The sequence below is a fragment of the Crotalus tigris genome, unplaced genomic scaffold (genome assembly GCF_016545835.1).
Source record: "Crotalus tigris isolate CLP2741 ecotype Arizona unplaced genomic scaffold, ASM1654583v1 scf7180000018783.1386937, whole genome shotgun sequence".
Lineage (NCBI taxonomy): Eukaryota > Metazoa > Chordata > Lepidosauria > Squamata > Viperidae > Crotalus > Crotalus tigris.
In genome coordinates, this window is record NW_024097198.1 from 686,303 (window position 1) to 702,631 (window position 16,329).

At 42.1% G+C, this 16,329-nt stretch overlaps 1 protein-coding gene across 1 annotated transcript; it reads right to left on the reverse strand.

The window, feature by feature from the left end:
* Nucleotides 1-141: 141 nt before the first annotated feature.
* Nucleotides 142-15,986, reverse strand: LOC120313767 (hepatocyte nuclear factor 4-beta-like). The gene is made up of 10 exons (XM_039356025.1): nt 15,757-15,986; nt 9,496-9,667; nt 8,690-8,784; nt 6,602-6,708; nt 4,836-4,991; nt 4,572-4,659; nt 3,225-3,377; nt 1,887-2,123; nt 1,054-1,173; nt 142-742 (listed from the first exon to the last, which is right to left on the reverse strand). Exons 1-10 carry the CDS (start codon nt 15,872-15,874, stop codon nt 606-608), a joined length of 1,383 nt encoding a protein of 460 aa, XP_039211959.1. The 5' UTR covers nt 15,875-15,986; the 3' UTR covers nt 142-605.
* Nucleotides 15,987-16,329: the final 343 nt, after the last annotated feature.

The following is a 16,329-nucleotide window of genomic DNA, read 5'->3' on the forward strand; positions in this document are numbered from 1 at the left end:
GGTTGGATTAGAAGACCTCCAAGGTCCCTTCCAGCTCTATTCAGATTGATTGATTGATTGATTGATTGAGCACATACTTGAGCCTCTTGTGAAGACCTAACTTTCCCACAAGCCATAAATGGCCATTCTGAAGTATTAATATATTGCTTGAAGTAAGTACAATTTATTTTGTTCAAATATTGATATACATATTTTTACAAATGGTAAGAGGAATCTCAAAAATTTAGATTAAGTCCTAGGAGTATGCCGATCATATGTATGTATCTCTCAACTAGAACTATTGTTGGACTATGACCATCAAACTGATTTTAAGACCTGCACGGAGCTAATCTCCATTTGGTGTTCCATCCAAACCAGTTCTGGTGTTTCCACCAGAACACAATAGATGGGAGTGTAACAGAAAATAAACTACTTAACTGCCAATGTTTTATATGATAGTTTACACCTGCTATGCTGATAATGTTGGGGGATCTTTTCTTGGGGAGGACCCAAGTGAGATGCAAAGTGATTTAGTGGGCGGGAAACCTAGCAGTGTTGGCTGCCATTATGAGAACAAAGCTTGTTGAATTCAAAAAGGGACAACTAAAAAAATAAGAGTGGATTTCCTAGAGGATCTCTTGTTTGGGGATGATCACCTGAGGCAAAAGGGTAGTTGGGATTTCGGATCCAGGGGTAGGACCCAGTTTGTAATCTTCACTTCCTGTGCTGGTAGAAGGAGAAGGGAGCGAAGTTTCTGGTGAAGCTGTAGAAGAAAAGATGAACATGATAATTACTTCTTGTGCATGTAAGCGTACACAGCCATGATTTGCCTTGTCTGTCCTGGGCCTTCAAAAAAGTCCTTCATGATATGTTCAGTAGATCCTATTCCTCAATGGATCTACTCCTTATCTACTATCTTCCTGCCAGTCTCCTTGATCACCACCCTTTCATCCAATCTGTATCACCCACCCACTCTGGTCCTCTTGTATTTTCCAAGCATTTGTATCCTTTGGGTCAATGTTCAAGGTTCAACCACAATTTCCTAGTTGAAACACTGAGAAACTGGATACCTACAGACTGAAATGGTGTGAATCACTGAGCCGATTGTACTAGGCAGCACGATGTGACCTGGAAGAGGCTCCATATTATGGCTGGAAGGACCTGGCTGGTATTGGGGCATATCCATGCTTGTTCCTGCATAAGAAGAAAGGCATCTCAGTCTAATCATATTTACTTTAAGACTTGTGGACTTCAACTCCCAGAATTCCTCAGCTAGCATAGCCGGCTGAAGAATTCCAGAAGTTGAAGTTCAGAAGTCTTAATAATTGCCAAGCTTAGACAGCCCTGTTATACAGCTATCTAGGTTCATCATTTCGGCAAACAAAAACAGATTTGGAATGAACCCACCAAACCCACACAATTGATGGATCTGGGGGCAATTTGGACTCTTTTGCTCCTGTATAATTATTTTGGGATTTAACAAAGTGCCCTAGTGTGTAAGGAAGCCATAATAACATCTTTTTTTTTTTTCTGTAATCACCAATTCAACTTGGTTCCAGCTCTTTTTTCGATGCCAAGACTCATCTGAATGCTCTTGGAGGATTTTTAATAGGGTTAAAACTAGCCAAGCCGAACAGAGATAGGTGAACAGAGCTGCTGGTTAAAGGTATTGTGTATAGACCCAACCCCAAAGCTACTTTTGTTATCCCACTTTTCTTGCACCTGGTCGAGATGGTCAATGAAGCATCCCTAGTTGTGTTTTCTCCAAAACCACCACCTTGTGGCATTGGTTGGGCTGTGCGAGAGGGGCAACCTAATAGGTTCCTCAGAAAGCTTCTGAAGGAGGAGCAGAACTTGGGTCCCCTGGTTCCTACTCCAGGCCCTTCACATCTCCACCCACGCTGTACCTCCAAGAAGCATTTCTTGCAGCAAGCTGTCAATCCTGGCCATGCCGAAGAGTTTGATGAATTGAACTTGCTCTATCATCTGCCAGGTGATGCTCTGTAGCGGAGGGAGCAGCAGGAGGATGTCGCTGAACCTTCCCCGGGAGTCATATTGCCGGTCATTGATGTAATCCTCCAGGTTCACCTGGACCTGGAAACGCATATTCTTGACTTTCCCTGGATCGCTCAGCCCTTTGCAGTCTGGGACAAGGAGAAAGGGGAGAAACAAGCAAGATGGAGATGAACGCGAGCAAATGTTCTCAGCCACGATTACGGTGGGAGCGTGACCAAGAAGGAAAATCACCAGGAGAAGCAAAAACAATAGAAAATTAACTTTGGTTCAGGACAGAGGGACGTTTTAAGACAACGAAGCCAAGATACCCACAGGAAGCTTGCCCGATCAATTGTCCCAAAGGTACTTTTTCAAGAGGCAACTGGACTTTTCTTTGTTTTTCCTTGACGCCATCTCGCTTCTCATCGAAGAAGCTTCTTCGGGTTTTCTTTTTTAGAGTAGTAAGCATCCATTTATTTGCTGACACCGTTACAAAAACTGATTACATTAGCAACCCAAAAAAGAGAGAGAGTAGGGAGGAGGAGTGTTTATACTTCAGGTAGAAGTGACAAGGCTGCGACTCCCAAGCTGTATCTAAGTAAAACAGAATAGGCTGTCAAGTCCCAATACGCGTCCAATGTTATCTGGACGACATCTTGATTCAAGCAACATCCCTCCAGGTGGCTCAGGTGGACGTAAGGACCATTATCCGCGTCCTTCAGCAGCATGGGTTCTCAGTAAACCTCCAGAAGAGCCAGACAGCTCCCTCACCCAGGCTACTGCATCTGGGAGCCATCATAGACACATCCAACTGCATGGTCTACCTCTCCCAGGAGCGAGTGGTCAGCATCAGGGAACTGGCTCGCCAGGTATACAAACAACACACAGTTCCCCTGGTAACACTATCCCAGATGTTAGGCAAGATGGTCTCCTGCATAGCCATAGTCCCCTGGACCAGGCTTCATTTGCGGGACCTACAGTGGTTCCTCCTGCCATTCCAACGACAGAATACCAGCGCATCAAACGGTATTAAAAACTTGCTCTTTTGAGGAACTGAAGGAGCTTCCAAAACATCTGCAGGGAAAAGCGAAGAAAATCCAGGGGTCACTTGAAAAAGCCCCTTTGGGACAACCATGACCTGGATGACTGAGAACCTCCATAGACATAATCCCGTCAATCCCTATCATCCATTGGTAACCAAAGGGAGTTTGATCAAACTCGGGATGATGTGAAGGAAGAAAAAAAAATACCTGGATCAAAAAAGACTATGGCTTTAAGGCAGGCATATTCATTCTCGTCGATCTGAATTTCCCGCAAGGGCTTCACCAGCTCGTCCAGGATCCTGATGGCCACTCGGGCAATTTCAAGCTCTGGACATTGCATGGGGATGATGAAGTCATTGCCTATAGAAGAGGAAGAGGAAGGAATGCTGTGAGGCCGATGATCGTGATGGCTCCAGCTAAGAAAGGGACATACATACCTACACCGATTTTTCTAAGTGTTAAGAAAGAGAAGCACTTCATCAATCATTGTGGCAGTTTAATCCTCCCTCTTTCCCTCTCTATGGTTCACACATAACACAAGGTTATCATGTGGATTGCTCAGAGCATAGCACCGAGCATCTGTTATGTGAAGTAAGCCACTTGGATTAAGGTTCCTTGAGTCATAGTCAATCCATGGCTAAGGATGGTCCATAAGCACAGCCTAATGCCCTTAGAGATGAGCCGTGGTGGTTCAAGGGTTAGAATCCAGTAATGCAGGCTACTTCTGCTGACTGCCAGCTGCCAGCAGTTTGGCAGTTTGAATCTCATCAGACTCAAGGTTGACTCAGCCTTCCACCGATCTCAGGTCAGTAAAACAAGAACCTGGATTATTGGAGGCAAATATGCTGACTCTGTAAACCGCTTAGAGAGGGCTGTAAAGCACTGTGAAGCGGTATATAAATCTGAGGGCTATTGCTATTAAAGATCTGAGAAGGATCAGTTGATCATTTGCAATGTTCTTGCAGTATATTTCAACGGGGGTGGTCCAAAGAAGACATAGGTGGAGGTGACCGAAATAGTGACACGAGTCACAGTTTTATGAAAAGATGCATGACGATGTGAAGAAAAATAAGAGTTACACTGTAAATCAGTGTTTCCCAACCTTAAGAGTTTTAAGATATGTGGACTTCATCCCCTGGATTTCAACTTTAAGAGGTGTGGGCTTCAACTCCCAGCCTAGCAGTATCTTGGGAGTTGAAGTCCACCCATCTTAAAGTTGCTGAGGTTGAGAAACACGGCTCCAAATCACGGTGCAAGAACTTCCAGATGACCAAGTGAGCTTGCTTCTGATCGGGCAGAGAGAGGGCCTTTTCCATACAAGACCTCATCAAGCTTGCTTCAAACTGGTAATGAAGAATACCCTGGAGCTGGTGAGGAAGACTTGCTCCGTTGGCCTTCTGCAGTTGGCCGAGCCCACCGACAGCACCCCTGATTCATTATCCGAACCCCCAATGGACCCCTTGCAACAGTCAAGGGACTGAGCAGCTCCGTGGGAGCTGGATGATGAAAGCTTTTTTTTTTTTTTTAACCTAAGCAGAGAAAAATTCTTCTTACCTAGTAAGAGAAAATTTGTGTATGGAATTGAGCGCTTTGCAACTCCCAGCAAGAGATGTTCCCCTGCGTGGGCTCTTAGCAAGGCAACCTGAAAATTGGAAGAGACAGAAAGTGTTATTGCCTACTTGAGGAACCCACATCTTCAAAACTGTTTGTAAAGAAACCAACTGTTCAGAGTTTGAGTTAGGGAAGTCACCAACCACCCTTGTGCAAGAGGAACCATTTAGGAGTGTAAAACTGGGCAAAAGAAGGTCCCTTGCTCACCTGATCGTCCAGGGGAAGCTCACCGAACACGGGGATGCATTTTGCCCACTCCACCAGGGCTAAAAGCTGCTGCTTCATCGATTCACACACGTCGTTGATCGTGGCGATTTTCTTCATGGCGATCTCTGCATTGTGCACAGGACGGAGAGCTGAGTACTGCAAGACAAGAGGCCAGGTAACCACACACACCCTGCTCGGGGCACTAAAGCTCTCCCTTTCCCCTCACCCTTTGGTTCTTCCTTCCCCTCCTTTTCTAGAATAGAGAAAGGAGATAAATTCATTTACTTTTTAACTTTATGCAACGATCTAATTTTGTACTGATGAACAAATAAACAAAGAGCTAACGTTATCCTTCCAAATCCACATTTTGCACTGCAAATAACCAGGGTTTCGCTGTTGTTTTTAACAAAATAAGACTTGAGAAAAAGTCTGTATAAAGATGAGAGAGAAAAACAGGAAAGAAAGGAGAAAGAAAGAAAGAAAGAAAGAAAGAAAGAAAAAGAAAGCAAGAAAGAAAGAAGGAAAGAGGAGAAAAAAGAAAAAAAAAGAAAAGAAAAAAGAAAAGGGAGGGAGGGAGAGCAAGTATGCATTATACTGAAGAAATTAGATTGTAAAATGTGCACTACTCAAAACAACAGAAATGCCTGTTTGGAGAAATATTCTTCAGCATGCATGCCCATTTCAATGCATTTTTTACACAAGCCTTAGATTAAATGGAAATAGGGTAATTTCAGACACAGTTTCAGACATGCACAACAACAACACTGGAAACATCAAAGCAATACATTTTTCCCTTCCCTACTCCATATATATATAGTGCTTTTTTTTGTAAAAAAAAAAAAAAAAGGTGCTGGAACTCACGCCTTGCTGGGAAGGATATAAACCAACTGTTTATTGGTAAAAAAAATAGAACAATAAAAACAACTATTTACAATACTAAAAACAACCTTAGCTTTCGCTGGTCCGCTGCCAGCGTCATCAGAGTGAGTGTCAGGGGTGGGGAGTTTTCTTATAAATCTTACTGACTCAGTTTATGCCTGGGATTCGTATTTTTATAGTTATTAGGGAGATATATATATATATATAGGTCTTTGGTTATTCGGGTTTTCTCCACGTAAAATTGGAAGTGTCTTGGCGACGTTTCGACGAAGTCTCATTCTTCATCTTCAGGCTGGTGCTTTCGGCTTCGTGCTCCTAGAAGCACGAAGCCGAAAGCACCAGCCTGAAGATGACGAATGAGATTTCGTCGAAACGTCGCCAAGACACTTCCAATTTTACGTGGGAGAAAACCCGAATAACCAAAGACCTACATACAAACACTCGCGAAAACCTCAGAAAACAAATATATGTATGTATGTATGTATGTATGTATGTATGCATGTATGTATGTATGTATGTATGTATGTATGTATTATATCACTCGATTCCGTTCAGTTTATCTGGGCATAGTATGCTCACATTCAGTAGGCTCCCTAGCTCCAGCAGGTGGCAGTATATCACAAGTATTTCATTAACATTCTGAGTTAAAAATAAAAATGCAACCTCCCTCCCTCCCCACTGCAAACAGACCATTCAACTTTTAGAGCTGAGATAGATCAAAGCAAATTCTGTCTGGGTAGAAATCCTCCTGCGGAGTTGAGTGCAAAGCTGTCTATTAGAAATAAACGGGGTACTAAAATAAATGCACAGTAAAGGAACTGCAAGAAGATCTGGGGAAAGTGCATTATTTATTTATTTATTTATTCCCCTCCTCCTCCTCCTCCTACCTGCTGTGCCATTCCTTCTGCCTGGGTGAGGATGGTGATGGACAGTGCCCCGTTGTCTTCATAACTGCTTCGCCGGATGCTGATCCTGTCCCGTTCATTCTGTACAGCTTTTGGGGGGGAAAGAAACAAAGAGATATTGAAGAATTGGCCACCTGCCCAGGGAACGACCCTTCAGTCGATGGATCAATCAATCAATCAATCAATCAATCAAGTTGTGCCATCGTTCATGAACGTCTAGCTGAGGTTTCACTCTTCTGGGTCCAGAAGCGAATCCTACCAAAGATGTTTCCCTGGGAAGACTTCATACTTAAGTAGCCCCTTCCTTACGCAAGTAGTCCTTGACTTACCACAATTCATTTAGTGACCGTTTGAAGTTGCAACAGCACTGAAAAAAAAAGATTTGCGACTGTTTTTTCCACACTTATGACCGTTGCAGCATCCCCAGGGTCACGTGATCAAAATTCAGATGCTTGGCAAACTGACTCATATATATGACGGTCACAGCGTCCTGGGGTCACGTGACCCCCCTTTTGCAACCTTCTGACAAGCAAAGTCAATGGGGAAGTCAGATTCACTTAACAACCAGGTGACTAATTTAACAACTGCAGTGGCTCCCTTAACAAACGGGGCAAGAAAAGTCGTAAAACGTTGGCAAAACTCACTTAACAAAATTCTCACTTAGCGACCTAAATTCTGAGCTCAGTTGGGGTTATAATTTGAGGACTGCCTGTATTAGGTGGCTTGCCATGATCTTTATCTCATCATTTGCCCACTAGATTAAACACAGGATCCCAGGGCTATTATTCCCAAGAAAATGTGGGTGGCCCAAGAGGTCAAAATAAGGGTTTTAATATTTAATATTTATTTAATATTTATACATTACTTATATGTAAGGGTGTAGGTCTATACATATGTTGTATATAGTATGTTTTAAGTTTGTTATGTATGTGTACACTTGAGAGCAAGCAATTAAATTTCATTTTTAATATGTGCCGTTGTGCCGACAGGAAAATAATAATAATAAAGTTGGAAGGGACCTTGGAGATCATTTAGTCCAACCCCCTGCTCAGACAGGAAACTCTATACCATTTCAGACAAATGGTTGTCCAGTCCCTTCTTAAAAACATCCAGGGTTGGAGCATTCACCGCTTCTGGAGGCAGGTTGTTCCACTGGTTAATTGTTCTGCCAGGAAATTTCTCCTTAGTTCTAGGCTGCTTCTCTCCTTGATTAGTTTCCATCTGCTCCTCTTCTCCTGCCTTCTGGTGTGTTGGAGAATAGCTTGACTGCCTCTTCTTTGGGGCAGCTCCTGAGATATTGGAACACCGCTATCCTATCCCCACTCATCCTTCTCTTCCTTAAACTAGACATACCCAATTCCAGCAGTGTTTTAGCCTCCAGTCCCCTAATCATCTTTAACAATAAAGGTTATCTAATCTAATCTAATCTTAATCAGCACAAGAACGGAAATGAATCCAGGGTGTCCTACAGCTTCCAATCTTTAGAGGACACTAATTTCAAATTTACTTCTTACTCTGTGGGGACAACATAACTCCCTTCTTTCTGAAATATATCCTGTCTACTCATCAAAACTATAAATCATAGGTTCATTTCCCCCCCCCCCATTTTATGCATAAGGAGATACAATTTATCCTGTGCTATGGACCTACATCCAGAAAATTCATGTTTGTCTCCGAGTTTCATTGTTTTGCTAGCATAGTCTCCTCTTGTAAAGCTGCTCAGATGCTGGACTTGGTAGATCAATGCATTCAGATGAAGGGAGAAGTTTCAGGCAGGAGAACTGGGGGAGATGGGGGTCTCTGCAGAAATTTTCATTAGAGTATCAGAGATTTTCCTGCCCCTCCGATTATAACTCAGAGGAGCAGGATTAATCTGGGTTAATCTGGATCTCGAAACGTTTGGAAAAAGACTTTCCTTCCTTGCTGATCTGTGACTCATAAAAGTTACTAACGGAGATTTGCTTACGTGGAACTTACTCTGAGTCATTGTCTCATCCAGAGGATAGAGATTACACAGCCAGCAACACAAGACGGACCATATCACACTCTGAAACAGTTGGAAGAAATTACCTTCCTTTTTCATTCCTGCTCGGAAACATTTTTTCAGACGACAATACCGACACTGGTTTCTCTTGTCCTTGTCTATCACACATTGTCTGCTGAACCTGGAACGGAAAAGAGGTTAATTCTGAGGAAAGAGAACAATTTGTTTCCCAACCTGGAGTGGTAATTTTTTAGGGCTGCTTTAGCAAAGCACATAGCACATTTTCCTATGTCTTTCCTTGGAAGTCTCCTAAAAATTATATTAGGGTGATTCTGCTTTCCTTCATTTATTGCTCTTGTAAATCATTACCTCTTCCAAGAAATAGCTAAGGACAAAGTTTATGCTTGGGAGAAACTAAAATGTTTCCCAGGGCTACTAATGGTTGTGTCTAAGGCAGCATTTCTCAAACTTGGCCATGTGAAGTTCTATGGACTTCAACTCCCAGAATTCCATAGCCAGTAGGCTTGAAGACGTGCGGACTTCGTCTTCACGCACAACACACGTGTGGACCTGAAGATGTGTGGACTTTGACTCCCAGAATTCCCCAGTCAGGCATCCTTGAAGATGTGTGGACTTCATAGACAACACACAAGTGTGGACTTGAAGATGTGTGGACTTCGACTCCCAGAATTCCCCAGCTAACATACTTGAAGATATGTGGACTCCACCGTCACACACAACCCACAAGTGAGAACTTGAAGATATGTGGACTTCAACTCCCAGAATTCTAGAAGTTGAGGGCCACTCATCTTCAAGCTTCCAAGGTTGAGAGACACTTGAAAGGAGATGGAAATTTCCCAGAATTCCTTGAAAAAGGACAGCATTTTTATACCTGCACGAATACATGTGATTCTTCCGGACGCTCCGTCTGAAGAACCCTTTGCAACCATCGCAGCTGGAAGCACCGTAATGCTTCCCAGTTGCCCGGTCCCCACATATGGCACACAACGAGTTGACCCCATTTGCAAGTAAGCCATTGTTGCCGGTCTCTGAGACAAGGGCCTCTATGGAAAAAAAAAAAGGCTGTCAGGCAGGCATCATATCAAAAATGTCAAGATGGCCGGTTGCCATTATTAAGAACCATATGGAACCAATAAAGATAACAACTAGGATTTCAGCCCAATACAACACAGGTAGTCCTTGCCTTATGACCACAACGGAGGCCCAAATTTTGGTTGCTAAGAGAGATGTTTGTTAAGTGAATTTTGCCCCATTGTATGACCTTTCTTGTCACAGCTGCTAAGTGAATTCACTGCAGATGTCAGCAACACGGTGGTTAAGTAAATCTGGCTTCCCCATTTGTCAGAACGCTTCTGACGCTTGTCAGAACATCGCAAAAGATGATCACGTGACCCTGGGACACAGCAACCGTCCTAGGTACATGCCAGTTGCCAAGCGTTTGAGTTTTTATCACATGACCCCGTGAATGCTGCAATGGTCATAAGCGTGAAAAACTGTCATAAGGCGCTTTTTTTCAGTGCTGTTTGTAACTTTGAACTGTCCCTAAGCAAACAGTGGCAAGTCGAAGACTAGAAGAGAGTATAGAGAAGAGACAAAAAAAAAAAAAAAATATTGGAAGCAGCAGAAAAATCACTGTTAAGCTTCAGTAGAAAATTGAAAAGCCACTGAAACAGAATTGTCTTTAGCAAGAAATTTCCTGAAAGTTAGAACAATTAATCAGTGGAACAACCTGCCTCCAGAAGCTGTGCATGCTCCAACACTGGACGTTTTTAAGAAGAGATTGGACAACCATTTGTCTGAAATGGTATAGGCTTTTCTGCCTGAGCAGGGGGTTGGACTAGAAGATCTCCAAGGTCCCTTCCAACTCTTGTCATTCTATTCTATTCTATTCTATTCTATTCTATTCTATTCTATTCTATTCTATTCTGTAATTCTATTCTGTTTTATTCTGTTCTATTCTGTTCTGTGTGAAAAGGGACTTAAGTGCAAGCAAAACTAATAGCTGTCTCTTGGAGAAGTCCAGGTATGTGAATTTCACCCTCCAAAAGGAGATTCTGTGAATCAGGGGAGGCCTAAGAAAGACCACAGATAAAATTTTAGGGTGGATCTAAATCTTGGTGGTGGCAATCCCTGAAGTAATCTTGTAGGAAGTTTTTGACTTCAACAAGAGAGAATAATCCTAGAACGCTAAAGCTAATATCTTTCCCAATGCTTCATTTGTCCACAAAAGTACACAGATGTTGTGTAAGACCTGAATGATAGGTTTTTCCTTTTACAAAATACCTCCCCCCCCCCCCAGGGATGCTAGCTATATACAATATCACAATTGTGGATGGGTATGAACAGGTTGTTTTTTTTCAGCCAGCAACTTAGAGAACTGGCATGGTTTTACCTTGTGATGTATCAGGAACAATGTTCAGAGATATCTCACTTTATTATCTACCTCTATATGAGTCATTATGATTTGGAGCACAATACCACTGCAGAATTGTGATTGTGGGGCTGAAAAACAAACTATCCAACACATAGAGTGACACTGTTGAAAACAGAGCCTATAATGGAGATTTTGCTGATTTCCTGGCTGCAAAAAAAATTTATACACACACACACATATATAGGAGCACGAAGCTGAAAACACCAGCCTGAAGATGACGAATGGGACTTCGTTGAAACGTCGCCAAGACACTTCCAATTTTACACGGGAGAAAACCCGAACAACCAAAGACCTATATATATATATATATATATATATATATATATATATATATATATAGGGTATTTGTATGTAGGTCTTTGGTTGTTCGGAGAAAACCCGAACAACCAAAGACCTATATATTATATATATATATATATATATATATATATATATATATATATATATATATATATAGGGTATTTGTATGTAGGTCTTTGGTTGTTCGGGTTTTCTCCCGTGTAAAATTGGAAGTGTCTTGGCGACGTTTCGACGAAGTCGAATATATATATATATGCAACTTAGATACACATTTGTAATATTCCTGTTCAGATTTCAGATTTTATGGTTAGTGTTCTGTATTTTAGCCCCGTGTTCCCTTTTACTGAAGTATGATGTAAAAGTGCCATACGATAAATAAATATGATTAGGAATATATTGTGGATATGTCTATCATTGTCATCCCCCCCCCCTCTTTTTTTTAACAAAAGGGATTCTTTGGAGCAATGATTCTCAGACTCATCAACTTTAAGAAGTGTTGATCTTCATGCTTTACTTTATAATGCCTTGGTAAGACTACATTTGGAATACTGCATCCAGTTTTGGTCGCCACGATATTAAAAGGACGTTGAGACTCTAAAGAGTGCAGAGAAGAGCAACAAAGATGATTAGGGGACTGGAGGCTAAAAAGTATGAAGAACAGTTGCAGGAATTGGGTAGGTCTAGTCTAATGAAAAGAAGGACTAAGGATGACATGATAGCAATGTTCCAATATTTGATGGGCTGCTACAAAGAAGAGGGGGGTGGGTGTCAGCCTGTTCTCCAAAGCACCTGAAGGCAGGAGAAGAAGCAATGGATGGAAACTAATCAAGGAGAGAACCAACCTAGAACTAAGGAGAAATTTCCTGACAATGAGAACAGTTCCATAATCAGTGGAACAACCTGCCTTCAGAAGTTGTGATGCTCCATCACTGGAGGTTTTTAAGAAGAAATTGGACAGCCATTTGTCTGGAATGGTCTAGGGTTTCTTTTTAAGAAGGGGTATGGACTAGAAGACCTTCAAGGTCCCTTCCGACTCTATTATTCTGTCCATTCCTACCGTCAAACCTTACAAAGAATAAAAATGCTGGCAAAAGACATTTACCATATTTTCCGGTATATAAGACTACTGGGCGTATAAGACAACCCGCGACTTTGGAGAAGATTTGCATGTTAGAAAGTTGTCTTATACACCGGAAAATATGTTATTTTCCGGCGTATAAGACGACTGGGCGTATAAAATGACTCCCGACTTTGGACAAGATTTGCATGATTTAGAAAGTCGTCTTATACACCGGAAAATACGTTTTTTTCTTTATACTCAATTGCCCAGGATCCCTTCTCTAATTGCTTGGAAATGCTTTTCCTTCACTGGACTCCCTTTGATTCTTTTCCCTAAATTTTGCAAGAACTTTTTCCTTAGTGCATCATGTAAAGTTCTTGGATAGACCTCTTCGATTACATTAACGGGATTGTAGAACTGAACCTTTTGGCTCAGTTCCTCTAAAGCTGTTTTGACCAATGTTTCAAGAGGGTGCTTACCCAAGGTAAACACGTTAATTTCAAAACAGCTAGTTCCTGAGCAAGCCGGTTTACTTATTAGCTTATAAGCAAATACAGCAGTGCCTGTTTGAAACAGCCTTCACCTTTAGGAAAATCTAGCATGTGGCGTCTACAATGTGAACTTTTACCGTACAGCGAGATTCTAGTCTTTTGGAAACTGAGCGAATTCAGACGCATTTTGTTGCAGAAAGGGAACAAAATGAGTTCACAGGGGCGCATCTGAGTGAGATGGGCAGCTATATAAATTCAATCAATCAATCAATTAAACAAAATGGAATGAACTGAATTGAATTGAGAAGAGCCTTTAGGCTTAGTGCAGAAATTTAAATTCAGCCCCACCTGGTAGGAGATGGATTGTCAATTCATATTCCATCTATGTTTCCCATTTGATAGGCACAAAGATGATTGATATCTAAAACCAGTCCATGAAAATGGATTTGCATAAAAATCACAACATCAGGATGTCTACGCATAATGGCGAAAAATGGATTTACTGTAAAAAAAAAGTGTGTGTAAGCATGGCCTGGATGTAAAAGAACTTGCCTCTGAAGTCTGTTATTGCAAGAAATCCTGGGCTTACAGGCTTGTTTAGTGACCGCTTGAAGTTACAACAGCACTGAAACCAGTGACTTATTACCGTTTTCGCACTTACAACCGTTGCAGCATTCCCAAGGCCATGTGATCAAAACTCAGATGCCTGGCAACTGACTCATATTTTTGACAGTTGCAGTATCATGTGATTGATCCCCGTTTTGGGACCTTCTGACAAGCAAAGCCAATGGGGAAGCCAGATTCACTTAACAACTGTGTTACTAACTTAACAACAGTGGCAGGAAAAGTAGTAAAATGGGACAAAGATCACTTAACAAATGTTTCACTTAACAACAGAAATTTGGGGCTCGAGGACTTCCTGTATTCTTTAGGCCTGGGTTTTCAACTTAACGCCTGACTTCACAAAGTCCTGTTGGAAAAAACACCTTCGGTCTCCTAAAACTCCAGAATGTTGCTTGGAAGTCAGAATTGGCAATTGTATACTAAAGAAGACCATAAGAAAGGCTGAGCGCCAAAGAATGGAGGCCGTTGAACTCTGGTGCTGGAGAAGACTCCTGTGAGTCCCCTGGACTGCAAGGTGAACAAACTGGTCAGTCCTAGAGGAGATCAACCCTGACTGCTCTTTAGAAGGCCAGATCCTGAAGTTGAAACTCAAGTCCTTTGGCCACCTAATGAGAAGGAAGGACTCACTGGAGAAGGGCCAGATGCTGGGAAAGATGGAGGGCAAGAGAAGAAGGGGATGACAGAGAAGGAGGTGGCTGGATGGAGTCATTGAAGCAGGAGGCATGAGCTTAAATGGACTCCAGAAGATGGTAGAGGACAGGAAGGCCTGGAGGAACGTTGTCCATGGAGTCGCGATGGGTCAGACACAACTTCGCAACCAACAACAACATACTAAAGAAATACTTTCCTCTGTTCCCGTAGTCCATATTTTTGTTCTTTAAAAAAATGAAATAAAAGCTTTCCAATCCACTGTGAAATTATCAAGTGATTTTCTGTGGCTTATAGAACTGAAGAACCAATTGTAAAATCTTATAGCTTTACAATCCATTCTCATAAAACCAGTATTTCTCACTTTTTAAATCTCTAGATTTTCATCCAACCAGGAACTTCTATAGTTGCTGCTCTCATTGGCTTTTTAGCAAGATTCAGACCCATCGCTGGAGGTCTTCAAGAGAAGTTTGACAACCAGGATGGTATAAGGTCTCCTGCCTTGGGCGGGGGGCGGGGAGGTTGGACTAGAAGACCTCCAAGGTCCCTTCCATCCCTACAATTCTCTGATTCAGAACAGCAGGGACATACTCCCTTAGTAAAAGAAGTACAACTTTGCACTGAATTAATAAACAGTATACTTTAGGAGAACTGAACAGCAAGATATATGTGGATAAACAAAAAAATATCCCAAAGGAAAAATCACGTTAACGCCATGTTTCTTACAGTCTCCAAAACATGCAAACATCAATCACAACATTTTGTAAAACAGCCCAGAGACTTAACACCAGCCTTAAAGAGTCACATATTTATTCTAGCATAATCTTTGTAGATTACTGAGCACAAAAACAATATGATCCGGTGATAATCTGGCACCTATGGAGGTGAATGTTTGAACAGCGGACACAAATCCAAGCTACACTAATTTTCTGTGAAGTTTGATGTTGTGAAGAAAAAAACACATCAACGTTTGCTAAGCAACAAGGGATTCTAGATGGCCTTTTTTTTCCCAGCAAAAGGAAAAAGACAATGGTGGGTAGGCAGAGAAAGTAATTTCATGGAGACAAGACTGCTAAATTATCTATTTCCCCCAAAGGAACACTTGTTTATTTCATGCTCTGTTTCTATATGCGCTCATTCTCTAAATGAGATGGCTTAACTCTTTTGTGTGCTATCTCGTTTACCAAAGGCTCTTGACAAACACACTGGCCCGTTGTAGGAAAGGCATTCCCTTATTTCTGAAATCTACCCACCAATTTTAGGAAGACAATCATCCAGACATAATCCTAATCCATGGGGCTTAGTATTTGGCCTTATTAGGTCCAACAAAGCCCGAACTATCCTGCCGAGAACGATTAATGAAACCTTCTCTACATTCTGCTCCAGGAAAGTTCTCCAGAAGTTTGATCTGCCATCGAATGCCAGGTCCCACAGCCCGATACTTCTGTTCCTCGGAAAGTTCACCAGGACAGGCTGCCACTATCCACCCTTCGACCCCACCGTATCCTTTGTCCACCAAGAGGGCAACTAAGATAACAGAGGCTGGTTGGAGAGAGGAAAGAAGGATCTCCTCACCTGCTGAATTTGTGGGCAGCACCCTCAGGTTTTCAAACTCTAGCATGGTGTACGAGGAGTCGAGAGACTCAGCATAATCTGGCATTTCCATGTCCATTAGGCTTTGACAAATCCTCATAATTCCTGTCAACACAGGCGGGCAAGGCCCCCGCAAACCCAGCTGTCAATCACAGCTAGGGTTTCTAACACAGAAGGTTTGACTACTACTCTGAGCTCCCCGGATGACAAATCATTACCTAGCTCCCCACCCCCACCCACCCCCACCCCGTTTACTCTCTCCCAGCATTATCAGGAGGTTGCAAGGTATAAATGACCTAGTATTTATTGCTCTCTCTCTCTCTCTGTTTCTCTTCTCCCATGATCATGATTATATGATGCAGATAAGGTTTGGCTCAAATCAACCTGGATTGCATCCTTGGTTCAATAGCGTGCAGTTTATGGCAATCCTTGAGTAAACATTTTGAAAAGTGTAGACAGTAAAAGGTGGACCAAAGAGATTCATTTAAAAAAAAAACACCCACACATCCACAGATACAAACCATCCACGTTACGTGGAACTTAAGATTCTTTTCA